This window comes from Rhineura floridana, chromosome 3, assembly GCF_030035675.1.
Source record: "Rhineura floridana isolate rRhiFlo1 chromosome 3, rRhiFlo1.hap2, whole genome shotgun sequence".
NCBI lineage: Eukaryota > Metazoa > Chordata > Lepidosauria > Squamata > Rhineuridae > Rhineura > Rhineura floridana.
Genome location: NC_084482.1, coordinates 219,925,990 through 219,953,297, shown reverse-complemented (window position 1 = coordinate 219,953,297; position 27,308 = coordinate 219,925,990). Strand labels below are relative to the sequence as shown.

Genomic DNA, 27,308 nt, shown 5'->3' with positions numbered 1-27,308 from the left:
GATCTTGCAGACTACTTGATGGCTGGTCCTTCCTTTAAGAAAGGGGGCAGACAGTCGAAGAGGGCTTCTTCATACCTCCTTTTCCAGCGCTTGGATTTTATTTCCTTGAAGCCCAACGTAAAAGCGAGGCCATGCATGCTCTGCAAGAGGGTCCCCGTCTCGCAGTCATGCAGCTGAGATCTTGCAAGGCTGCACCTGCCTGAAGCCAAATTCATCATTAGTTGTAAAAATGAGCCCCTCTGAACAAAAGTGGGTCTTGCTTCTCATTAAGCCCTTCATCAAATGGAGCTAGAAGCTTATCAGCACAGATATTATCTGGCAAAGCCACACAGCTCAGGTTTTGCACAAGTTTTTACATGAACCCTTTTAAAACCCAAGACACATTCTACAGCATATTTACTGGTTTATTTAAAAATTTATACCTCACTTTTCGAGGAAGGCAATGGTAAACCACCTCTGAATACCGCTTAACATGAAAACCCTATTCATAGGGTCGCCATAAGTCAGGATCGACTTGAAGGCAGTCCATTACCATTTTCTTTTCGAGGAACTTCTTCCACACTGCAGCTTACCATTTCCAATAAACGCCAAACTTCACTGGAAAAATAATGTATATATAAAAAACAGGATATAAGGCGTAATAAGGATAATAAAAACTAATTAAGAATTATTTGGGGGGGACAAAAAGCTTTAATCAAACTTGGAAAGTGTAACAACGTCTGGGCTTGTTTCACTTGAAAGGGGAGAGAAGTCCAAAGAACTGGCTCCACAGCGCTCAAAGCACATGGCCCGAGTCACATGCTGTTGGCAAGGCTTCACCCCTTTGCTCTCGTTCAAAATGTTTTGAGCGTTCAGATTTGATTTGGAATGCCCAAATACGTTGTGGTGAAAAATAACTAATCTTGCCTGATTTCCTTCTTTCTTTTTTTTTAAAGAACCAGACCTCATTTCCTGTTGGAAAGAAGGAGAAGATCCAGTGATGCAGGAACCCAAAGAAGAGGAGGAGACCTCAGCAGGTAGATTTACTTATTTATTATTTAATTTATATCCCGCCCTTTCTCCCAGCAGAAGCCCACATGCTTAGCTGTGTGGTGGGGCCCTTTAAGAAACTGAAGATTCTCCCCCCTCGTCCGCCCCATTCCTGTGTAATATCATCCGGAACAGACTGACCCATCAGGGTACAATTTCTGCTGGCCGCTTAGCCCTCCCTTCTCCTCTTCATCCAACATTTCACAATATTCCCTCCTTGGATTTTCTCGACAGCAGCAGACCTTTGGTTGTGAAGGCTGAAATGGTCCCCACCCCCACAGGATGTGGGGCAGGAGGGTGGACTTGAGGCACTTTTATGGGTCAGATCACTCTAGCTGTCTGTCCTTGGGGTTCAGAAAAGCAAAAGGGGACTTTGTTTTATTTTTATTGTCTTTAAAATCTGGAACATATAGACAGTTTTTCAGTTCTATCTTTCTTTCCTCATGTGCCATTTTGCATAATAATTCAACTGTCCCAATTCCTTCACAGAAAATTTCTTGTCCATTCGCTGTAAGTATCTTTTGTCTGTGACTTTCAAAACTTTTAAACAGGTGTCTATCAATTATAATATGTAAGGTGGATCTTGAGTCAATTAAAAATCTGCTTCTTCTTTATCTGGTGTTTACCTGGGGGCTCCCCTTTTGAAGTCAGGCGTTGCTCTCATCTGCCTTCTATGGCAATTCCTTTGAAAATGTTTTGGAGAGCCACATTCAAAACACACATCCCATCTGTCTTGGCTCTTGTGTGGATTGGGGTGATGACTCATTCCTTTGTCGCTTTCATTTCTGCCTCTAGTGAGGTTTGCCTGTTGCTCTGACACAGCCTGCATTTCCCGCTTTCCCCTAAAGTCCTGATCTCTTCAAGATGATATAAACTGATTTAGGTCTTGTTCAGAATTCTCTAATAAGCAGGAAATTAATTTATGATCCTGATTAAGAGAGCTTAAAAGCAATCCTTTCTTTAATTCTTGATCCAAAAATCTGCCACATCTTTCCAATCTAGCTATAAGTTCTGAAAACTTTTCTATATATTTATTCAGACTACCTCTTTCAGTAGTCTCTTTCAGGGAAAATAACTCTTTGTAAAGATATAAGATATGACTCTTTGTTTTCTTGTTATAGACTCCCTGCAGCTTTTCATAAATCTCCTTTACAGTGTTGCAACCTGTACAGATACTCAATGCTTCATCTGATAGAGCAGAAATAAGCAGAGATTTTACTTTTGTATGCTTACGTCTCCATGAAGCAGTTGTGTCTTCATCATCAGCCAAGGGTTCTCTCTCAGTCAGGATTCCTTCCAACTCTTCTCCTTCCAGGAGGGTGTATCCCCCCTTCCTGGGCATTCAGGTTTTCAAGGCACCAGAGAGATGAAGAAGGCAGACTGAGTCGCAGGTTTACTTAAAAGGAGACAACATGTTTATTGAGTAGCTTTCAACCCACAGGTATACCCAATACACAATGGGACAGGCTGCCAGGCTCTGCACAAACATGGACCAGGCTGAACACTGAACCAAGCAGCCCAGACCCCTTTTTATAGCATACATGTTTACCAGCTCAATAATGAGGTTACATAAGCATTAATTAATATGACGCATTTACTAGGAAAGGCTACATCATACAACATAACAACAACTGATAAGCAAAGCCTCTAATTGCCTAACGGGGCATTAACTGCTTCAAAATCTATGTTATCTTGGTTAACAAGGCACCTTCCCAGCATCCCAGAATCACTCTTGGCAGAGCATCACACCGAATGCTTATTAGGAACCCCAGATTAGACTCCAGGTGGCTCTGAGCTAATTCATTGACCGTTCCTTGAACCATCTTCCTCATGCTTAGATACTGAATGCTAAACTAGAGAACTAAGGCTGGGGGGGGAATACAAGCCCCCCTTTGCCTACAGGCAGCTATTCTGCTAATGTAGCTGCTGAACTTGCCCACGGGCCGATACAGAGGGCTTTACATTTTAAATCCCATAGTCTGAAGTTATCGTTTTCAAGCCTTGGAACATGTTTCTTGAGCGAAGATACTTCAGCCATCCTTTCTATCTCTGTTCTGCTTTTCTTTCTAACTTAATGTCTTCCTTGTAAGTTACACACAAGCACTTTTAGCTTCAGCTACAACTTGCATTGATTGATTGATTGATTGGATTTCTTAGTTGCCCATCTGGCTGGCCATCCAGCCACTCTGGGCGATGTACAAAATGAACAAAATAACACAAAATGACACACCAATACAATTAACATTAAAATCTAAAAGCAATAATGGTAAGATCTAGCCCACCCCAAGTGCGCTGGCGGGGGCTGATGGGAGTTGTAGTCCAAAGGCACCAAAGCTAAGGAAGACTGTCATAAACACCAGGGCTCCGTTTCCTCCTTTGCAATGCCTGGATTTGGCCTGATCACAGCACCTTACTTGCATCGAATGGGAAGGAGGGGGGCACCGAGACTGCACAGCAACCTCCCCCACTGGCCAACTCTTCCTGCATTCAACTTAGTTTGCTGGGCCCATAACCCTAGTTGCACTGTGCATTTGTGAGTGCTTAATTTCATTTAAAGCAACGCAACAGCAGAAGAGTAACAGCAGATGTTGAAATGCGAGTGTGCCAGCGTGTGCGTGCGTTTGCCTAAGAAAGCAGGCTTTTACCCTGCATGAGCATCACTGAGACTTGAGACTTAGTAAGATAAGAAAAACTACTTTATTTAGAGAAATACATTGTAGATAGAAAAGCAAACCTAGTTCTAACTAACTAAGTTGGAGGCATAATGCCCAGGTGTGGGAATCAGCCTCATGGCTTGGGGAGAGCAGAGACAAAGGGATGTCTCCTCTCTCCCGGACAGTCGGAGGACAAAGGAGTGGAAAGGGCAGAAGGAGGAGGGGCAGGTAAGCTTCCCTAAAGGCGTCACAGTCTAGTGACAGAAGGAAGTCAGTCAGAGCATCACAGGTGAAGGTAAACAAGCCTCTCCATCTGGAGGACCCTCACTCTATCTCCCCTCTGGAACACGAACAAAAGAACAAAACAGGAGTTGCTCTTGCCCCACTTCCAGCACTGCAAGCCCTCCCCACTTTCCTTTTCTGTTAGAATTAAGGTCGCCGTTTAATTTAGGAAAGCCGAAACGTGGCCCTGCCCTCCTTGTTTTAGGGTAGCCTGGCAGACAAACTGTTTAGCGAGTGACATTTTTCCCGAAACAGGTGCAATTTAGTGGGAGCTACTTCCCACTCCCTCTTCCTACACGCCAGGTGTAAATTCCTACTAAATCAAAGGGTATTACCCAGTTTCTCCTCACCACACACCTTTATGGCACATCCACAGTGTACATTGAAAGCATGTGGCTTCCTCCCAAGAGTCCTGGGAGTTGTAGTTTAAAGGGTGCTGGGAATGTAGCGCAGTGAGGAAAAACTATTCTCCAGGATTTGTTGCAGGAAGCCATGTGCTTTACATTTGTGCTGAGTGTGCTTTAAAGGTCTGGTGTGATCACACACTTCTATCATGTCTCCTCTAAGCTTTTTTTCTATAGCAAAAATCCCCAAATATTGTGACCCTTGAACATTTTGGTTTCCCATTTCTCTACCTCTTCCGCCTCTAGAATGCTATTTTTGCAGTCAGGCAACCAGAACTGAAGACAGCATTCCAAGTGGGATCACATCTTAGATGTGCATAATGGCGTTATGATATTGGCAGTTTTATTTTCAATGTGTCTTAATAATCCATATGGAATTCACCAATTTCAGAGCTATAACATCAGCATCTTAAGTGGGGCATCTGACATGTCCTCAGTGTCTCCTTTCAGTCACCACCAGTTCAGTTTGGATTTTTTCACTTCTGTGCATCACTTGACGCTTGCTTACATTTAATTGCATTTGCTCTTTAATAGCCAAGCCTGCTTGGAGAGTTCCTGTTGGAGTTCCTCACAGTCCTTCTTTATTTTAATCACCCTGAACATGATATCAACAGTAAAGTTGTTTACCTCACTTCTCACCCCAAATCCATGTCATTTAGAAACAAGTTTAAAAGCACAGGTCCTAATCCTGATGATTGATGGGGGGGGACTTCTTACATCCCTCCATTGGGAGAACCATTTATTCCTGCTTTGTCCTTCCTGATCTTTAAACACTTCCTGATGCATGAGAGCATATTTCCCCATATCCCATGATTGCTCTGTTCCACTCCATGTTTGGTAATTTTGTCTTTAATAATAATAGGCCTCTGATTTCCTGGTTACTTTCTGTGTCCTTTTGGCTTTCAAACTGTAATATATTTGCCAGTCCATTGGTAGCAAGTCTTTGGGAGAAGGTACATATTTTTGTTAGAAGATCAGCCATGTCACATTTGGGTTGTTTTCAGACCTCTCCGGTAGATGCCATCTAGACCTGAGATGATTTGTGAACACTAAAGGAAAAGATCCCTCTTGCCCCATCTCTCTTCAGAGTGCGAGTGGAGGGCAGATGATGTCCACGCCTTGCCTGGGAGTATTAATGTGGAAGGCAATGGTTTACTTCTTCCAGGGACTGGTGACCTTTGGGAAAGTGTCCTTGCACTTCACCCAGGAGGACAGGCTCAGCTGGATCCAGACTAGAGAGCTCTTAACAAGGAGATCATGTGGGAGATTCATGAGATGGCAACCTATTCTGTTGGAATTAGGATAGCCTTCTTACTCCCTTCCTGGCACCCGTGCTTTGCCAATATGACCCACTATGCATTTCAGGTTATCCAGTACAGCTGCCGTCATTTCCTATACCCCTTTTTCCCAGACAGGAGGACTCTGGGGGCCAATTTAGTGCTTACAATTTCTGGATCCTAGGGACAGCACCCCCTGCGCTTATGTTATGTGCCTTCAAGTCGATCACAACTTATGGTGACCCTATGAATCAGTGACCTCCAATAGCATCTGTCCTGAACTGTCCTGTTCAGATCTTGTAAGTTCAGGTTTGTGGCTTCCTTTATGGGATGAATCCATCTCTTGTTTGGCCTTCCTCTTTTTGTACTCCCTTCTGTTTTTCCCAGCATTATTATCTTTTCTAGTGAATCATGTCTTCTCATGATGTGTCCAAAGTATGACAACATCTGTTTCATCATTTTAGCTTCTAGTGATAGTTCTGGTTTAATTTGTTCTTGTTGTTCTTGTTATATGCCTTCGAGTTGATTATGATTTATTTATCTAAAATATTTCTATCCCTCCCTTTTACCCTATGATAATAGCACTCAGGGCAGCTTAAAAAATAAAAGCAAACATGTACATAATAGAATTGTAAACAGTAAAATCACAAAAACATTAAAATAAATTAAAATACATAATATATAATTAAAATACATAAAATACAATACACACACACACACACGGGTTGTTACTGAAGGGACTACAAAGGTAAAATTTAATGTGGAAGGCATAAAATCAGTGTCAGGCTCTACCTTCAGTCCCTCCCAAAGGCTCTCTGGAACAAGATCATTTTCAGAAGTCTCTGGAAAACCAACAGGGAGAGAGCAGAGCAAACATCTTGGAGTAGAATATTCCAAAGCTTGGGGGCCACAGCTGATAAAGCTGTCTCCTGCATGCCTGTGAGTCTAACATTTTTCACTCCAGGCACCCAGAGACTACAGACATTGGTCAGAAAATGGAAGTCTTGTCTGAATGAAGAAAATAAAAAAGAACACAAACTCTGGCAAAAGAAATGCAAGATTGCTACTGTATCCAGGAGCACATTTGCCCAATTAAAACTGGTGTGCCAGCTGCGCCCGTTCCTGGAGCTACCTGATCTGACTAGGGTGATGCATGCCTTGGTTACATCCCGCTTAGACTACTGTAACGCTCTCTACGTGGGGCTGCCTTTGAAGACTGTTCGGAAACTTAAATTGGTACAAAGAGCTGCAGCCAGAGTGCTAAGCTGGGAAACAAACTCTGTGAAGCACAAAGCCTCCAACAAATTCCTGATGGGCCTTGCTGATAATTTCCTCTTTCAAAAAGTAGAAGAAGGAACAAGGGGATCGGCAATCCTGGACCTGATCTTAACTAACAGGGATGAATTGGTCACGGGAATTAAAGCAGTCGGTACCTTGGGGGAAAGTGACCACGTAATGCTGGAATTCAGGATTCTGGGGAAAGCCAAAGAAGAATATAGTCAAACATGGACCTTGGATTTCAGGAAAGCCGATTTTAGCAAGCTCAGGGATATGATGGGTAGGATCCCGTGGCTAGATAGACTAAAGAAAAAGGAGCCCAAGAAGCGTGGGAGTTCATGAAGAACGTATTACAAAAAGCGCAATCACAAACAATTCCAAAGAGGAAGAAAAATGGAAGACATCAGAAAAAGCCAATGTGGCTACATGGAAGACTGGTGGAGGAGGTAAAAGTAAAAAGAGCATGTATAAAGAATGGAAGGAAGGACGCATCACCAAGGAAGAGTACCGATGAGCGGCTCGGGCTTGCAGGAATAGCGTAAGGAAAGCTAAAACCCAGAATGAGCTGAGGCTGGCGAGGGAAGCGAGGAACAACAAAATGGGGTTTTTCAGATATGTTTGAATCAAGAGAAAGACCAAGGAAATGGTGGGACTGCTGCTCAATGAGGATGGCAAAATGTTGACAGATAACGAGGAAAAAGCAGAACTGCTCAACGCATATTTTGCCTCCGTTTTCTCCCAAAAAGGGAACAGTGTGCAACCTTGCATCAGTAGCAATCTCAGTAAGGGGTCGGGATTGCAGTTCAAGATTGATAAGGAGCTAGTCAGGAAATACCTAGTTAACCTAATGTTTTCAAATCTCCAGGGCCTGATGAACTGCATCCCAGAGTATTGAAGGAACTTGCGGATGTACTCTCGGAACCTCTTGCCATCATCTTTGAGAAATCCTGGACAACAAGAGAGGTGCTGGAGGATTGGAGACGGGCAAACGTCATCCCGCTCTTTAAAAAGGGTAAAAGAGAAGATCCGGGGAATTACAGGCCGGTCAGTCTGACTTCAATACCGGAAAAGGCATTAGAACGGATAATAAAAGAGTCCATTGGCAACTATCTAGATGACAATGCTGTGATTAGAAGGAGCCAGCATGGGTTTGTCAAGAAAAAATCCTGTCAAGCTAATCTCACCTCTTTTTTCGATCGGGTCACTAGCTTAGTAGATGGTGGAAATGCTGTAGATGTCATCTATCTAGATTTCAGCAAAGCGTTTGACAAAGTCCCCCATGACCTTTTGATTAGCAAACTCGTCAAATGCGGACTACATGGAAATACTGTCAGGTGGATTCACAACTGGTTGGAAAACCGTACTCAGAGTGGTCGTCGGTGGCTCTGCTTCGGACTGGAAGGAGGTCTCGAGTGGAGTGCCACAGGGTTCTGTCCTGGGGCCGATACTCTTCAACATTTTTATCAATGACTTAGATGACGGGGTGGAGGGAAGCCTTATGAAGTTTGTGGATGATACAAATCTGGGAGGGATAGCTAACACAATGGAAGACAGGAATAAAATCCAAAGGGACCTGGATAGACTAGAAAATTGGGCTGAAATTAATAAAATGAAATTCAATAAAGACAAATGCAAGATTCTGCATTTAGGCCACAAAAACAAAATGCACGGGTACAGGATGGGAAATACCCGGCTTAGCAGTAGTGCACGTGAGAAGGACCTTGGAATTGTAGTGGATCGCAAGTTGAACATGACCCAGCAGTGTGATGCTGTGGCAAAAAAGGCAAACGCGGTTTTGGGATGCATAAACAGAGCTATAGTTTCCAGGTCGAGGGAAGTAATAGTCCCACTATATTCTGCATTAGTCAGGCCTCATCTGGAACACTGCGTTCAGTTCGGGCCCCTCATTTTAAGAAAGATATAGACATGTTAGAGCGGGTTCAGAAGAGGGCGACGAGGATGACAACGGGTATGGAGAACAAGTCTTATGAGGAAAGGTTGAAGGAACTTGGCATGTTCAGTCTGGTGAAGAGAAGGCTGAGGGGTGACATGATTGCACTCTTTAAGTTCCTGAAGGGCTGTCACATAGAGGAGGGTACAGATTTGTTCTCTGCTGCCCCAGAGGGTGGGACTAGGTCTAATGGTTTTAAGTTGCAAGAGCGTAGATTCAGACTGGACATTAGAAGGAACTTCTTGACAGTAAGGGCAGTTCGGCAATGGAACCGACTGCCTAGGGAGGTGGTGGGATCCCCTTCGCTGGATGTCTTCAAGCAGAGGCTGGACAGCTATCTGCGGGAGATGCTGTAGCTGTGGATTTCCTGCTGTGAGCAGGGGGTTGGACTCGATGGCCTACAAGGCCCCTTCCAACTCTATGATTCTATGTTTCTAACCGGGGCTGGTTACAGGGACCATACAACTCCCCTGTTACAACAGCTCCACTGGCTGCCAATTTGTTTCCGGTCACAATTCAAAGTGCTGGTTTTGACCTACAAAGCTCTATATGGCTCAGGTCCAGACTATTTGACAGATCGTATCTCCCTACATGAACCTGTCCGGGATTTGAGATCTTCAGGTGAGGCCCTTCTTGTGTTCCCCATACCTTCGCAAGCACATATGATGCGGACACGAGATAGGGCCTTTTCGGTGGCCGCCCCTAGGCTGTGGAACTCCCTTCCAAGTGAGGTGCAATCAGCTCCCTCCTTGCCATCTTTCCGGCGACAAGTAAAGACTGTTTTATTTCAACGGGCATTTGGGATAGAGAACGACCAGAATTAAGTGTCATAGGTTTGGTGATTACATTATATGATTTTATTATTTTAAATTGTCTGCTGTTTTTAACCTATATTTTATGGTTTTAATTTTTCTCATAGTTTAATTCTTTTTTAGTAATATACTCTTTATGTTTTAATGGTGTTGTTTTTAGTTGTAAGCCACTCTGAGTCCTATTGGAGAAAGGGCGGGGTAGAAATAAAGTTTATTATTATTAAGAAGACAATAAGGGATGCTAAAAAAGAATTTGAGGAGCACATTGCTAAGAACATAAAAACCAACAACAAAAAATTATATAAATACCTTCAAAGCAGGAGACCATTTAGGGAGGTGATTGGACCCTTGGATGATAAGGGAGTCAAAGGTGTACTAAAGAACGATAAGGAGATTGCAGAGAAGCTAAATGAATTCTTTGCATCTGTCTTCACAGTGGAAGATATAGGGCAGATCCCTGAACCTGAACTAACATTTGCAGGAAGGGATTCTGAGGAACTGAGGCAAATAGTGGTAACAAGAGAAGTTTAGGCTTAATGGACAATATAAAAACTGACAAATCACCGGGCCCAGATGGCATCTACCCAAGAGTTCTCAAAAAACTCAAATGTGAAATTGCTGATCTGCTAACTAAAATATGTAACATGTCCCTCGGGTCCTCCTCCATGCCTGAGGCCTGGAAAGTGGCCAATGTAACGCCAATCTTCAAAAAGGGATCTGGGGGTTTCCTGGAAATTACAGGCCAGTTAGCTTAACTTCTGTCCCTGGAAAACTGGTAGAAAGTATGATTAAAGCTAGATTAACTAAGCACATAGAAGAACAAGCCTTGCTGAAGCAGAGCCAGCATGGCTTCTGCAAGGGAAAGTCCTGTCTCAGTAACCTATTAGAATTCTTTGAGAGTGTCAACAAGCATATAGATAGAGGTGATCCAGTGGACATAGTGTACTTAGAATTTCAAAAAGCATTTGACAAGGTACCTCACCAAAGACTTCTGAGGAAGCTTAGCAGTCATGGAATAAGAGGAGAGGTCTGTGACGCCCTTCCCTGGCTCTCCTTGTCAGGTTCCTACCTGCACGTGGCTACTGCCTGTCACTAGGCACCACCAGGGACTCCACCAGTCCGGACTGTCCTTTTTTATTGTTTCTCTCCCCGCTCTAGCACAGATCTCAACAGATCCCCCTGCTAGGCAACCACCAGTCACGTCCTAATACTAGTATTCCCAGAGACTCTGAATACTGGTATTGTTATTCTCTTCACCGCTGCCACCATTTGTTACAGTTCCCCTTCAGCCTTGGTCATTACTTTACCCTCCCTTCTGGTCTGTGAAACCCCAGCCAAGGATCAGGCCTTTGGTAAACCAAATTAAGTATTTATTAAAGATAACAAAGCTAACAAGATTAACAAGATTTCTTCTTAAGGCACATAAGCATATGGTTTTACTCAATACTAATCCGAACTCCACCCCCCTCCTTCTCCACTCTCTCCTGGTAAACCACTCTCTCAAACCCACCAAACAACCCACTCTTTCTCTTCTTCCCCCAGATTCCACTCTCACTCTTCCTTTTTTTACATTCAGCCATTTTAAACACTCAGCCAATCATCTAGCATTCTATTGCCCATTCACTCCCCCTCCTCTTTCACTCCACTTACCATGTATCTTCTAAACAACAACACTTACCATATATACATTAATATAGGAACATCACAAGGTCCTCTTGTGGATAAGGAATTGGTTAAGAAGCAGAAAGCAGAGAGTAGGAATAAACGGACAGTTCTCCCAATGGAGGGCTGTAGAAAGTGAAGTCCCTCAAGGATCAGTCTTGAGACCTGTACTTTTCAACTTATTTATTTATTTTATTTATTTATTTTATTCGATTTATTAGTCGCTCATCTGGCTGGAAACCCAGCCACTCTGAGCGACGTACAAAATAAAGGCATATAAACACCAGACATAAAAGTATATAAACATCAAAAAAGAAGCAATAAAACTAAACAACAAAGTAGAAGCTATCCCCCAACCCACACAGCCCAACCCAAAGATCAGAAAGTCCTCCTAAAGAAGCTCCCTTTTGAAGGCTGGAGGGTAACTTGTTCATTAATGACCTAGAATTAGGACTGAGCAGTGAAGTGGCCAAGTTTGCTGATGACACTAAATTGTTCAGGGTTGTTAAAACAAAAAGGGATTGCGAAGAGCTCCAAAACGACCTCTCCAAACTGCGTGAATGGGCGGAAAAATGGCAGATGCAATTCAATATAAACAAGTGTAAAATTATGCATATTGGAGCAAAAAATCTTAATTTCACATATACGCTCACGGGGTCTGCGTTGACCGACCAGGAGAGGGACCTCAGGGTTGTAGTGGACAGCATGATGAAAATGTCGACCCAGTGTGCGGCAGCTGTGAAAAAGGCAAATTCCATGCTAGCGATCATTAGGAAAGGTATTGAAAATAAAACAACTGAGATCATAATGCCGTTGTATAAATCTATGGCGCGGCCGCATTTGGAATACTGCGTACAGTTGTGGTCGCCTCATCTCAAAAAGGATATTATAGAGTTGGAAAAGGTTCAGAAGAGGGCAACCAGAATGATCAAGGGGATGGAGCAACTCCCTTATGAGGAAAGGTTGCAGCATTTGGGGCTTTTTAGTTTAGAGAAAAGGCGGGTCAGAGGAGACATGATAGAAGTGTATAAAATTATGCATGGCATTGAGAAAGTGGATAGAGAAAAGTTCTTCTCCCTCTCTCATAATACTAGAACTCATGGTGGACATTCAAAGAAGCTGAATGTTGGAAGATTCAGGACAGATGAAAGGAAGTACTTCTTTACTCAGCGCATAGTTAAGCTATGGAATTTGCTCCCACAAGATGCAGTAATGGCCACCAGCTTGGATGGCTTTAAAAGATTAGACAAATTCATGGAGGACAGGGCTAAATGGCTACTAGCTATGATGGCTGTGCTCTGCCACCCTAGTCAGAGGCAGCATGCTTCTGAAAACCAGTTGCCGGAAGCCTCAGGAGGGGAGAGTGTTCTTGCACTCGGGTCCTGCTTGCGGGCTTCCCCCAGGCACCTGGTTGGCCACTGTGAGAACAGGATGCTGGACTAGATGGGCCACTGGCCTGATGCAGCAGGCTCTTCTTATGTTCTTATGGTCTGTTGGCACTTTTGCATACTGAAGGAACTGTAATGGGCAGCGCTTATGCGGAGCAACTGTGCATGCACCACAACCACACACAAGCAACTGTGCATGCATCCACCCTAAAAGGCTTCTTTCAAGTCTAATTTTAGTAATAATAATAAATAATAATAAATTTTATTTTTCAGCCGTCTATCTGTCCGGGTTAGGGACACTCTAGGCGACGAACAACAAGAATCAAAACAATACATATAGATCAACATAATCAAATTTTAAGCTAAAATACCATTCATTAATTCCGAACATAAATTAATCTGTCCCAATCTTGTAGGCCTGCCTGAACAGCCAGGTCTTCAAGGCTCGGCGATAGCTGGACAGGGAGGGAGCATGTCTGAGATCGAAAGGGAGAGAGTTCCAGTAGGGGAGGGGCTGGAGGAAACGAGATCATGTGGGCACCATGAAAGGCCTCTGTGGGCACATGTGTGCCTCTGGGTTCCGCACTGGCAACACATGGTATAGAGCAAGATAAGATAAAGAACATTACAGATGCAGGTACAACTAGTGTATAGGAATTGAGAATATAAATGCAATGCAATAGTGAGCAGTCACAGCAACACATTAAAAAACCACCCCAAGAACAATTTCTGGGACAATAAAAGTGGATGATTGTTTCGCCAGCTACTTCATGGACTCTGCAATTTTGCCACCAGTAGGGAAACTCTGAGCATTTAAGATAATTTACTGGCCTACCTGGCTAAGGGCCAGTTAGTTGTTCATGTACTGCAGAAGAAAATTGGGGCAGGGGGGAGAAGAAAGAGAGTTGCTATGCCCTTGATAGGACTTTTTTTGTAGTGTTTTCAACTCGAATATTGGAAACCCTCTATTGGAAAACCTATATAATAGACCAAAATTTACATTGCAGCTCTGGATCCTGGAACGTTAGTTCAATGCTGCCTCTTTGTCCATGAGAGGACAGGCATTTGCAGAAAACTCCTTTTCTTAGGTCCAAGGCTACCCCCAATGTGGATTGGATTTCAGTTAAGAGTTCAATCTTGGAACTTATTCCTCCTCCTAGTTTTCTCACTGGCCAATTATGAATGACCACTTGGAGTTCATCTGGAGGTGTCTCCCTGGATAAGCTCCTTTTTTAAAAATAGGGATTGAAATTGCTCTTTTTTCTTCTATTTTCTTTGTTTTTGGGGAGATTTGATAACCCTCCATACTCCACAGTTCCCCCCGGACTATCGCTGTACCAGGCAGGTGGACAGTCGATGTATCCAAACCTTCTGCGGAAAACATTTTCAGGCTTTGTGTGATGACACTAGGCGAAATGCTCTCGTGTTTGTCTTGTATTGGAGAAGAGGCCTTGTCTGAGTATTTATCTACTATTAACAGCCTTGGATCAGAAGGTGTAAGGTTTAAAATGAAAGAAGCATTATCGGTGCTAAGTGCTTGCTTGTTACTGCGGGCATGAGGGAAAATTTCTGAGTTCATTTCCCGATCTTCAAATATGTCATTCAGTTGTCTGAGAAGCTATAGTCAGGATTCCCAAGTCTACGAGACCAACTAATGTTCCAATAGTGGCTTTCAAACCAGATACTTCCTGCTGCAACTTATCCATTTTGTAAAAAATTCTTTCTGCAGTCTGCTTAGATAAAAAACATTGATCTCGTAAAAGCCCCCACAAAGAGGGAGCTTCTTCCTGTTCCTCCTAAATCGGGCTTACCTATGCTTTTCTTGAGAATGTTTAATATTTCTTTATATGCAGAATACTGGATTTGCCTAGGTGATGAGGAATTGCCTTCTCTCAGGTCTGGGTCAATAGACCAATTTGTTGGGCCTTCACTAAAGGAGTGCATGTCTGAGTTTCTTCTATGTTATCTCCTGCCCCAGTTGTTACACAGACACTATCTAGAAAGCCCAAGCTCTCCGTAGATGGCAATCCTGGATTTCTTGGTCCGTCCACTGCTCTTTTGCTCTTGACTCATTTCCTTTACCTTATTTTTGCTCACAGTAGTCTAAAATTGATTTTTGAACTAAGTTAGATGGTGAACTATTAAATGTGGCAATGCGATACTGAGCACGTGTAGTAACCCTATTAAAACTGGAGACCAATCTAGTCTTCAGTGAGTAAAACTACGGTCAAACAACTCTGTTTTCAATAACTGAAATTAATAAAATGACACAAATACAATAAAATGCATTAATACCAAAGCGCTTAAACCCCCTTTTCCAAGCTACTTGTCAGAAGGGGTGAGGAAAAGTTCAGACCAAATCCCACCTTTGTAGGAGGGGTATCTGTGTAGCTGTTACCTTTAAGGACAGGCTTTTAAGCAACCTTATCCTTTTATTTTGCCTAATTCGAAAGATAACCTGCAGTTGAGCTGGCCAAGCTGCGCGCTCTATCTGTAAGCAGCTATTCACAGCAGAACCTCCAGCAGCAGGCTCTCTTCACCACACTCTTCCTCCTCCTAGTATACTGTTTATGATGTCACGCTTGACGTTCTTTTCTCTGCTCTCTGTTGCCACAAATTCAAAGGGGAAGAGCGTCACGGCTGCCTTCATGGGGGGGGGGGGAAGGCAGTGTTGGATGTTGTATCTGGCGCAAGCAGATGCCCAGGATGCAGAACAGTATATTGACAGGCTAGATGCCAGTTGAAGCAATGAGCCGGACAAGCAATAAGTTTTAAAGAGTCACTTTACTGACAATATATCACAAGCTCTCTCTGTACAAACTCCTCGACCCCCACACTCACAAGTGTCTGCTGGCCCTCTATATAGATAAGGCCAGCTGCCCGAGCCTAGGTTGCTTAGCAACGTGTCCTTGAAGATGGCTCGAGCTCTGCCAACTTTCGCTTCTAAGTCACGTAGCTCACTTGTGGAAATTTAACCTCTGCTTTCTCGGTTTAATAGCCAACAGGCAGGAAAGGTACGTAAAGTACAAAAAGTGCAACAATGCCAGGCTTCCTGGTGTAGCTGTTTGGCAGTCAGTGTAGATTATTCCCCCCTCCTTATTCTCTTTCACATTTCAACACCCTTAAGTGGCAGGGGAGGAGAGCTCGGGTTTATCTCGGATTTCTTGCTCTTCCTCCTATGTTAATTCAATACTTCAAAGCCTCTCCGTGTTTGCTGCTACTATATGAGTATTTAGGCTAGCTAGACAGACTACCAGGCAGCATAGTGGTAAATAATAATCAATACCTGTCTATGTGGGCTGGGTTTTAGTCTGTTCAGCTGTGAGAAGATCTTTTAGGGAAACAAGAGTCTTTCCAACTCCAAGAAGTTTAAACAAACATAGATGTTTCCTGCTCCAAGGGTTTTGCTCCTCCAGACGCCAGCGTGAACCGGTTCATAACTTATCTCTTCGGTTCCCCTCCTCTTTTCAAGATAAATCCCATAAAATGTAATGCTACGGTTCAAGGTTCAGAGAATTCCGGAGCCCAGCAAAGGTAGAGGAGTCACCCAGCTCCTGTGAGAATTGCCCTCATATTAGACAGCTCACAACCGCAGAAATGTAAAATTGATATAGGAGCAAAACAAATACTTCACTGGCTCTGCCGCCATCTTGTCCTGCACCCTCAACCAAAGTGTATTATGGGCCTTCCCTGGTGGGAGAGGGAGCTTTGGAGCAATAGTGTCCACTGCCGAGGTCACCTCTGTATTCCGGAGATTGACCAGGGCTTCAGCAGTGTCGCCAACCATGCTGGGAATATCCCCCAGAACATTCCAGAAACCTTCTGGATCCATGAGTCTCCGGGGGCAGACCATCTTAATCAGCTTTCACCCCTGCGAAGGTTACCAGGGGACAAAGTCTAAACCTTGTCAGGTGGTGATGTGTCCATGACAATGGAGTCACTAAGAACCCCTCCAGCCTGAGATCACCTTCTTCCTGTCCCGAACAGAACACATGACCAATTGTGTGTTATGCCACAGGCATTGGTCCAGATGATGTATTTATTTATTTATTTAATTAATTAATTTGAATGCCACCTTTCCTCCCAGCAGGAGCCCAGGGCGGCAAACAAAGCACTAAAACACTTTAAAACATCATAAAAACAGATCTTAAAATACATTAACAAATCAGCATTAAAAACATTTTAAAAAACGATGTTAGAGACAGCCCCATGGTTGTCATGGCAGCCATGAAGCCCTGAGCTGCACCTGTGAGTCTAACCTCAGCATGTATGTTGAAGTCACCCAGGACCATCAACTTGGGGAACTGCAACACCGATGCCGACACCAGCTCCACGAGGGAGACTTTTGGGCAGTGGGGTGGCCGGTCCTCCAACAGAATCCCCAATCTTGTCTCCCTGACCCAACGCCAGGCACACACACTCAAAGCTGGAGATGTTAGGGACAGGATTCCCTGCAGGCAATTATGACCCCACCTCCCCATCCCCTGGATCTAGACTGCTGGAGTGCCACAAAACCTGGTGGGCAGAGCTGGGAGAGACCTACTCCACCTTGGTCATTTAGGCAGGTTTTGATAATGCAAGCAAGGTCGGTGCATTCATCCAGGATTAAGTCCTGAATGAAAGTGGTTTCCTTAGTCACTGACTTTGCCTTCATCAGCAGGACAGTAAGATCCAGGGAGTTCCCAGCATAGCTACCAGTGTCCTGAGGGTTGGAAGGGGGACCGGAAGGGACGCAAGCATGAACATGTCTTATATCCCTTCCCCTGGCACAGCCAGTCTGCCTCCCACCGTACGTCCCCTGCCCAATAATGGCAGGCCCCTGACTACTCCCATTCGCCCTGTATTTGTGCTTCTTCAAAGTCCAGAGCACCTTTGATACCCTGCCCAATATTACCTCAGTGGCAGGCCTCTGAATACTCCTACCCTGGCACAGGTTAAAAGAAGCCAGACTCGGAGGGGGGGGGAGCCTTGGCTAGACATGGCTCTTATGAGGGGGAGCTCTCTTCCCCACCCTCTGGCAGTTGTCTTCTCCCTTGAGAGCCCCAACTGGCTTAAGCTGGCACCCGGGCCTTGCAGGGAGTAGCAATTGAAACCCGAGGAAGCCTGCAGATACAGTTGTGCAGGAGGCCACAGCAGCAACAGGTGTAGGTTCTGCTGGGTTTCTCTCAACTTATGTTGACCGTACGAATCAGTGACCTCCAAGAGGATCTGTCATGAACCACTCTGTTCAGATCTTGTAAGTTCAGGTCTGTGGCTTCCTTTATGGAATCAATCCATCTCTTGTTTGGCCTTCCTCTTTTTCTACTCCCTGCTGTTTTTCCCAGCATTATTGTCTTTTCTAGTGAGTGATGTCTTCTCATTATGTGTCCAAATTGTCATGGAAACCTGAATTCAAGATGGTTGCATAGAAAAGAATTGTGGGGTTTCATTTCTTAATGTGGGATCTTAACAGGTTAACATTTGGTTTCTGTATTAGAGCTATGAGTTGGCAGTTTTATTTCCCAGCTGTGGGTAATCAGAGGCCCACCCTAACACCCCCTTATCAGTAGAAGCCGGGCAAGGTCATAAAGTCTGGGAAGCTTTAGGGAGGATGTTCCACTTGGCCAGTGATTGATGGGCTCTTAATCCATGAAGAAATTTCCTGATTGGTTAATTGGATCCGGCCTGTTGCTGGGCAGTTTGCCCTAAGTATGGGGCTCAAATGTTAGCTTTCGTTCATCTCCTGGATCCCATCATGCCTACTTGATGTTGCCTGCTGAGCTTCCATTTTGCATCAACTATCCTGACTGTTCCTCTCTCTGAGGAGAGGGGGGCTGTGCAACTGTCTACCTGTGTGTAAGTATTAGAATAGTAGAGTTGGAAGGGGCCTATAAGGCCATCAAGTCCACCCCCCTGCGCAGTGCAGAAATCCACATAAAATCATTCCCAGTAGATGGCTGTCCAGTTGTCTCTTGAATGCCTCCAGTGTCGGAGAGCCCACCACCTCTCTAGTTCATTGGTTCCATTGTCGTATGGCTCTAATAGTTAGGAAGTTTTTCCTGATGTCCAGTCAAAATCTAGCTTCCTGCAACTTGAGCCCATTATTCTGTGTCCTGCACTCTGGGACGATCGAGAAGAGATCCTGGCCTTCCTCTGTGTGACAACCTTTCAAGTACTTGAAGAGTGCTATCATATCTCCCCTCAGTCTTCTCTTCTCCGGGCTAAACATGCTCAATTCTTTCAGTCTCTCCTCATAGGGCTTTGTTTCCAGTCCCCTGATCATCCTTGTTGCCCTCCTCTGAACCTGTTCCAGCTTGTCTGCATCCTTCTTGAAGTGCGGAGACCAGAACTGGACGCAGTAAAGATGAGACCTAACCAGTACTGAATAGTGGGGAACTAATACTTCACACGATTTGAAAACTATATGTCTGTTAATGCAGCCTAATATAGCATTTGCCTTTTTTGCAGCCACATCACACTGTTGGCTCATATTCAGCTTGTGATCGACAACAATTCCAAGATCCTTCTCACATGTTGTATTGCTGAGCCAAGTATCCCCCATCTTATAACTGTGCATTTGGTTTCTTTTTCCTAAGTGTAGAACTTTGCATTTATCCCTGTTGAATTTCATTCTGTTGTTTTCAGCCCAATGCTCCAGCCTATCAAGGTCCCTTGGAATTTTGTTTCTGTCTTCCACAGTGTTAGCTATACCCCCCAAGTTTGTATCATCTGCAAATTGGATAAGCATGCGCTGTACCTCCTCATCCAAGTCGTTAATAAAAAGGTTGAAGAGTGCTGGACCCAGGACCGAGCCCTGTGATACCCCACTTGTTACTTCTGTCCAGTTTGAAAAGGAACCATTGATAAGCACTCTTTGAGAACAATTCTGGAGCCAACTATGTTTTACCTTGCCCCTTTTGAGTGTTGATATTAAGCAACTCTTTTGCTGCTGTAACTGTGCACCTCTTTTATTCTTTAAGAAAGTTATTTCTATTTACCTGTGTGCATTCATTCAGGAGAGGGTTGGCTCTGAATCGGTACCTTGGCCACTGACCACGACTACTGTGTGAACTGGGTATTTTGTTTAAAGGCTTCAGAGCAAGGAGTTCCTGTTTGGCTCTTGCTGTCTGTAATCCTTGGCAAGTTTTCTGGGCTCCGAGTTTCCCCTTGGCTCAGGGTAGTTAAACAGTGTAAAGGCTGGTGGCAGTCTACTACCCTGCAGGACTGTTATGAGCGGGCACAGCCTTGGAAGAGAAGGATATTTTGCCAGAGTCAGTTTGCTTGAGTGGGGAATTGGCTTCTGGGATGGTGGAGGGTGTTCTGGGAGAGCTCCCCTCCCTCACACAAAAAGTATTATAACCTCAGTTTCATCATTTTAGCTTCTAGTGATAGTTCTGGTTTAAATTGTTCTAACACCCAATTATTTGTCTTTTTTGCGGTCCATGGCACCCGCAAAGCTCTACTCCAACACCACATTTCAAATGAGTTGATTTTTCTTTTCTCTGTCCAACTTTCACATCCATACATAGAGATCGGGAATACCATGGTCTGAAAGATCTTGACTTTGGTGTTCCGTGATGCATCTTTGCATTTGGGATCTATTCTCATAGCTACCCTCCCCAGTCCAAGGCTTCTTCTGATTTCTTGACAATTGTCTCCATTTTGGTTAAAAACTGTGGCAAGGTATTAATAATACCTTGACAACTTCAGTGTCCTCATTGCCAAGTTTAAAGTTGCATAAATCTTCTGTTGTCAGTACTTTAGTCTTCATGACGTTCAGCTGTAGTCCTGCTTTTGTGCTTTCCCCTTTAACTTTCATCAGCATTCATTTCAAATCATTACTGTTTTCTGCTAGTAGTATGGTATCACCTGCATATCTTAAATTATTGATGTTTCTCCTTCCAATTTTCACACCTCCTTCATCTTGGTCCAGTCCCGCTTTCCGTATGATAGGTTCTGCATATAGATTAAATAAATAGGGTGATAAAATACACCCGTCTCACACCCTTTCCGATGGGGAACCAATCGGTTTCTCCATATTCTGTCCTTACAGTAGCCTCTTGTCCAGAGTATAGGTTGCGCATCAGGACAATCAGATGCTGTGGCACCCCCATTTCTTTTAAAGCATTCCATAGTTTTTCATGATCTACAGTCAAAGGCTTTGCTGTAATCTATAAAGCACAGGGTGATCTTCTTCTGATGTTCAATGGTCCGTTCCATTATCCAACTAATCTTTGCGATACGACCTGTGGTACCTCTTCCCTTTCTAAATCCAGCTTCGACATCTGGCACTTCTCGCTCCATATATGGTAAGAGCCTTTACTTTACTTGCATGGCATATTAAGGCAATAGTTTCAAAATTACTGCATTCCCTGGGATCCCCTTTCTTTGGAGTTGGGATGTATATTGAACGCTTCCAGTCTGTGGGCCATTGTTTTCTTTTCCATATTTCTTGACAGATTTTTGTCAAAATTTGCACAGATTCAGTCTCAGTAGCTTGTAGCAACTCTGTTGGTATGCCATCTGTTCCTGGTGATTTGTTTCTTCCATGTATTTTAAGAGCAGCTTTCACCTCACATTCTAAATTTTCTGGTTCTTCATCATATGGTTCCTCCGTGAATGAATCTGTCATCCTGGCATCTCATTTATAGAGTTCTTCAGTGTACTGCTTCCATCTTCCTTTTATTTTATTTCAGTCACTCAGTGTGTTCCCTGTTGATTATTCTACATCCCTACTCTTGGTCTAAATTTCCCTTTAATTTCTTCCTGTACTTCTGCATAAAAATCTCAATTTCCTCTTCTTCTGTCTTTGCCATTGGAACATAGATTGAGATGATGGTTATGTTGATAGTTGTTATGTGCCTTCAAGTCGATCACAAGTTATGTCAACCCTATGAATCAGTGACCTCCAGAAGCATCTGTCATGAACCACCCTGTTCAGTTCCTTCTCAAAGAGTTGTCCCCCTACGGTCACTTGCCCTCAGTACCCCAAGGGGGGTTCTTTGCTTCCAAGAACAGTCCCAACTCCTTTGGGTCTCTGCTTCCCAGGCAAAACTCACTCTCCTCCAGGAGTAATGTTACAGTAGTACTGCCACCCCCCCTTCTCTTCCTGATTCCTTTCTCTGAGGAAGGGGATCTGTGAGTTCTAAAAGGATTAACCCTTGTTAATCAACAGTAAGTAGCATCCAGAGGTCAAAAACTAGATTTAGAATCATTAGTTTCAAGTCAATACACACCATCTATAAAATATTAGTTTATTTAAAAGAAAATAGAAGTATATACAAAAGAGAGCAGCAATGGTTTCCTTAAAGCCAATCACCCTCAGCTGGGCTACATGAGATACATTCGCATAACAAAGGCGAGAGGTTCAATACGGACAAAAGAAAATAAACAAGAGCTTGACTGAACATGCATCTTTCATTTTTATGGAGTTTATGTGTCAACAAGGGGGGAGTGATCCATGCCTTTGAAGATAAGGGGGCTAGACAGCATCTGTCTCGTGTTGCAGGTAACAGGGGACTAACATATTTGGAGGGAGGAAGGGGATGCAAGCTGTCCTCTGGGCATCTATTTTAATTCACTCACACCAACTATTGCAATGTTGATGCATTCTATTTCTTGCTTGAAAATTTCTAACTTTCCCTGGTTCATGCTTCTCACATTCTGTATTCCTATTGTGTGCGTCATACAACTCTGGACTCTCCTTTCGCATCTGTCCGCATCAGCCTCTGGGCTTCCTTTTGGCTTTGACCCAGCTGCGTCATTAGTCACAGCGCTACTCGTACTTGTCCTTTGTTCTTCCCCAGTAGCTCGGTGAGTTCCTTCTGACCTGGGGTCTCATCTTCCAGCACTGTCTTGTGTTGCAGGTAACAGGGGCTAACCTTTTGGGAGGGAAGGACGGGATGCCAGCTGCCCTCTGGCAGTGGAAAGGGCCATGTTCCTGTCAGACAGGATCCATCCTAGGTTTGTAAATTCCAGCTGTACATAAGTACTGGGCTGTCCACCTTAAATGGAGGAACAAGAGAGCAGAGTTTTGTTAAAATTGTCTCTATCTGTGTCTCTTTTCACAACCTGTTACCTACCGCTAAAATAACTCCGTACAAGACCTCGAGCTTTGATAGTTAAACTCTGATACCAACAGAGCTCCCAGAAATATATTTCAAAGTACAAATCATAATATATTCACAGGATTTCTCCACAGCATTTTATCACCTTTTCTTTTCATTCCCTCAGGATACATCTGGGGGGTCAAGGCTGAGGATGAACCATCTGAAGTATCACTGGAAAAAGCTGAGGAGCAGGTTCAGGAGCAGAAACTGAGGAGTGAAGATGGAGCAAAGGGACAAGAAGAGAGACAGACTCGCACAGGGGACAAACCTTATAAATGCTTGGAGTGTGGAAAGAGCTTCAGTCGGAGTAACACCCTTACTTCACATCAAAGAATTCACACAGGAGACAAACCTTATAAATGCTTTGTGTGTGGAAAAAGCTTCTGTCAGAGTGGCCAGCTTACTTCGCATGAAAGAACTCACACAGGGGACAAACCTTATAAATGCTTGGAGTGTGGAAAAAGCTTCAGTCACAGTAGCACCCTTACGGTGCATCAAAGATCTCACACAGGGGACAAACCTTACCAATGCTTGGAGTGTGGAAAGAGCTTCAGTCAGAGCAGCACCCTTACGGTGCATCAAAGATCTCACACAGGGGACAAACCTTACCTATGCTTGGAGTGTGGAAAGAGCTTCTGTCACAGTGGCCACCTTACTTCGCATCACAGAACTCACACAGAGGACAAACCTTATAAATGTTTGGAGTGTGGAAAGAGCTTCAGTGTCAGTGGCAACCTTACTTTGCATCAAAGAACTCACACAGGGGACAAACCTTATAAATGCTTGGTGTGTGGAAAGAGCTTCAGTCGGAGTGGCACCCTTACTTCACATCAAAGATATCACACAGGAGACAAACCTTACCAATGCTTTGAGTGTGGAAAGAGCTTCATCTGGAGTAGCGCCCTTACTTCGCATCAAAGAATTCACACAGGGGAGAAACCTTATACATGCTTGGAGTGTGGAAAGAGCTTCATCTGGAGTAGCGCCCTTACTTCGCATCAAAGAATTCACACAGGGGAGAAACCTTATAAATGCTTGGAGTGTGGAAAGAGCTTTAGACGGAGTAGCTCCCTTATGATGCATCAAAGAAGTCACACAGTGGACAAACCTTATCAATGCTTGGAGTGTGGAAAGAGCTTCAGTGACAGTAGCACCCTTAGAGTGCATAAAAGAATTCACACAGGGGACAAACCTTATCAATGCTTCGAGTGTGGAAAGAGCTTCAGTCAGAGTGGCCACCTTACTTTGCATCACAAAACTCACAGGAGACAAACCTCATAAATGCTTGGAGTGTTGAAAGACCTTTCGTCAGAATGGCTACCTTCAGGCACATCAAAGTATCTGTACAAGGGAAGAGATTTATCAGTGCTTTGAAAAGTTTGTTTTTATTTATTTATTAGATTTATTAGTGGCCCATCTGGCTGGTTGTCCAGCCACTCACCACTGAGAAGGCCCTCTCCCTTGTTGCCAGACTCCCAGCTTCCCTCGGAGGAGGCACCCAGAGGTGCTACTAGCACACAGGAGAGAGCCTTTTCAGCTGTGGCCCCCAAGCTTTGGAATTCCCTGCCCCACTGCCCCAAGAAGTTTGCTCTGCATATAACTTGGGAGGGACTGAGAAGGTTAAATAGGTTTTCATCAATTTTTTCTAATAAGGTAATGCCCTGGCCTCTATTATTTTACTTATTTGTTTTATTTCAAGTATTTTATCCTGCTCTTCAGGGAAAAAAAGTATCTCAGAGCAGCATATAAATGTCATCTTTAAGACAGTCCCTGTCCTCAGACTTACAATTTAAAGACAGAACACAAAAGGAAAGAGGATTAGGAGGGAGGAAGGAAGGTTTAATTTGGCTAAGAGGGATTTTCCCCTGAGCCTCTGGGTAATGAAGGAAGCCCATTCCCCCCTCTAATCCAATGGGAAGCCTGGCATCTACTTGCCTGTAGGAAGCCGTGTGACTTGAGTTAATTCAGTGCATGGCTTTGATCCCTGATCAAATTTATTTGTATTCTGGTGTCACATTCTGCAAAAGGCAACTCAGTAGAATAGGAGGGATAGTGTTTTACCGGGGATGAATAAGGAAAACAGAAAATAGGACAGGAGTGTGGTCAGTGGCCAGAGACGATGGGGACTATCATCTGGCAACATCTGCAGGACTACAGGGTGCCAAGCCCTGACACAAGGGCTCCTTCCCTGGTAAAGTGGAACCACCGGAGTGCAGGGGGAATGTAACGTCCATCTGCAAATAAGTACTTACTCCAGAAACATGGTTAGTGGGGTCTGGGAAAAGTTGTACAGAAGTTGCTGAAGAAAATACTTTGGAGATATGATCCCACTGATGAGAAAATCTCCAGGTCGGTAGTAATTTTGTGCGTTGTCTTCTCTGATCAGATTCAAGGGGCATTTTGCCTTCAGGTTCCCACAGACTCCATGTGGCATGAGCAGCAGAAGTAGCAACGGAAGTACCAGGGAGACCATTCTGGCTCTTCCTCCTGCACCTGTCTTGAGAGTCCTCCTCTCTCCTCCAGAGCCAGCTAACAGAAGAAGCCAAACACTTGCAAGACCCAACCTGCAGCAGCTTTACAAGTATGGGTAGCTTCAGAGCCATTCAACTCATGCAGGAATATCTCCTGGCCCCCTTTCACCTGCTCTGAATCTGGAGTCACTCTTTTTCTGATGCAAAACAGGAGATATTCTGTGTGCCAACATTTTCCCCCCAGGCACAGTGGAATAAATAACCTCATTTTATGCTTGATTCTGATGTTTACAAACTCTCCAGAAATATCTCTTGAGTTTGGAAAGAATGGAGATAAATCACCATGACTGTGATCATTATACAGCGAAGAAAGTTTATTTATTTATTTATTTATTTAGTTTCATTTATAGACTGCCCATAACCAATGGCTCCCTGGGCGGTGTACAACATATAAAAGTACAATATAAAATACAAGTGCATTAAACAATATCAAAAACAACTAAAGCAATTAACACATCAAAATACTTAAAAATATATTAAATATATTTAAAATGTATTTAAAATGCATTTAAAATGCCTGGGAGAATAGGAAGGTTTTAGCCTGGCGCCGAAAAGATAACAACGTAGTTCATCTCTCCAGCATCCTGGACTCTCTGAGTGACTTTCTAGGGGCAGGGGCAGATCTGGAGATAAACATGTTTGTGTGAAATTGCAGATGCGGCTCCAAAGTTTGACATGAGAAAAAGTGGGGGGCATATTAAATCTCTTAGACATGGGAAGATATCTGGTATGCATCTAAACATACTAAGGAATTGTCAGTTCATGAAAGATTTTCAATGTTTATACATACAATTGTCCACCTAAGTGGAGTCACTTAACAGTTTTCGATATAAGTAATTTATTGCAATTTTATCAGTGTGATTTAATAGATTCTAACTGATGGTAATCACTCTGAGATGTTTTTGACTTGGAGATAAGCTAGAAGTTTATGCTTTTATGGCTGGAGTTGTTAGGAATGAGCTACCGAAACAATGGATTCTGGGTGTGTCACAGTGGTGAGACTCATGAATAGACTAGGAATGCTTCATTCCCAGTGAATTAAGCTTAGTTGTACCGCAATTGGTTGGCGGGAATCAATATTACATCTGAATCCTCTATCATCTCTTAGTCCAGCTAAACTAAAAGTGGGAATATTTGCCACAATGGAGGATAGACAGGAGTGTGTGACTGTGTGTAGGAAGGAGCCTACCATACAAAGCCAACATTTATAGTCTTTGTTCTGCTCACTTCTGCCTGCCCACTACTGGCTTGTGGCTCCTTGGAGGTTACCCAGAAGGGGATTCAGAAAAAGGTTTCCAACCTCCACAGTAATGTGAACAGGTCATTATGTTCAGAAGTAACTACTCCATATGGTGCATGAATATTTGTGTACAGTGCCGTGAAAAAGTATTTGCCCCGTCTGATTTTCTGCACTGTTGCATATTTTTGGCAATGAATGTTGTCAGATCTTGAACCAAAACCTCTATTAAAGAAAAGGGAACCTTAGTGAACAAACAACACAAAGTGTTTATACTTATTTCATTTATTTATTAAAGAAAATTAAGCAACACCCAATGCCCCCATGTGAAAAAGTAATTGCTCCCTTGGACTCAAATCCTGGTTAGGCCACCTTCAGCAGCAATGACTGCAACCAAACACTTCCTGTAGTTCCTGATCAGTCTCTCACAGTGCTGTGGTGGAATTTTGGCCCACTCCTCCATGCAGAACTACCAGAGCTTGGAAAGTTTACTTTTTTTGAACTATAACTCCCATCAGCCCAATCCAGTGGCCATGCTGGCTGGGGCTGATGGGAGCTGTAGTTTAAAAAAGTAACTTTTCCAAGCTCTGAGAACTACTTTAACTCAGTGACATTTGTGGGTTTTCAAGCATGAACTTCTCCTTTCAGGTCCTGCCACAACATCTCAATGGGGTTTAGGTCTGGACTTTGACTAGGCCATTCCAAAACCTTAAAT

At 43.7% G+C, this 27,308-nt stretch overlaps 1 protein-coding gene across 1 annotated transcript in view; it reads left to right on the top strand.

Moving 5' to 3' along the window:
* The window catches only part of LOC133381676 (zinc finger protein 883-like), a 44,294-nt gene extending 17,469 nt beyond the window's left edge, over positions 1 to 26,825 (top strand). Inside the window, exons 5-7 of the mRNA XM_061621047.1 lie at positions 936 to 1,016; positions 7,790 to 7,936; positions 22,950 to 26,825. Coding sequence (XP_061477031.1) covers positions 936 to 1,016; positions 7,790 to 7,936; positions 22,950 to 24,106 — 1,385 coding nt within the window. The 3' untranslated portion in view covers positions 24,107 to 26,825. The remainder of the gene's footprint in view (positions 1 to 935; positions 1,017 to 7,789; positions 7,937 to 22,949) is intronic.
* The last annotated feature ends 483 nt before the right edge of the window (positions 26,826 to 27,308 follow it).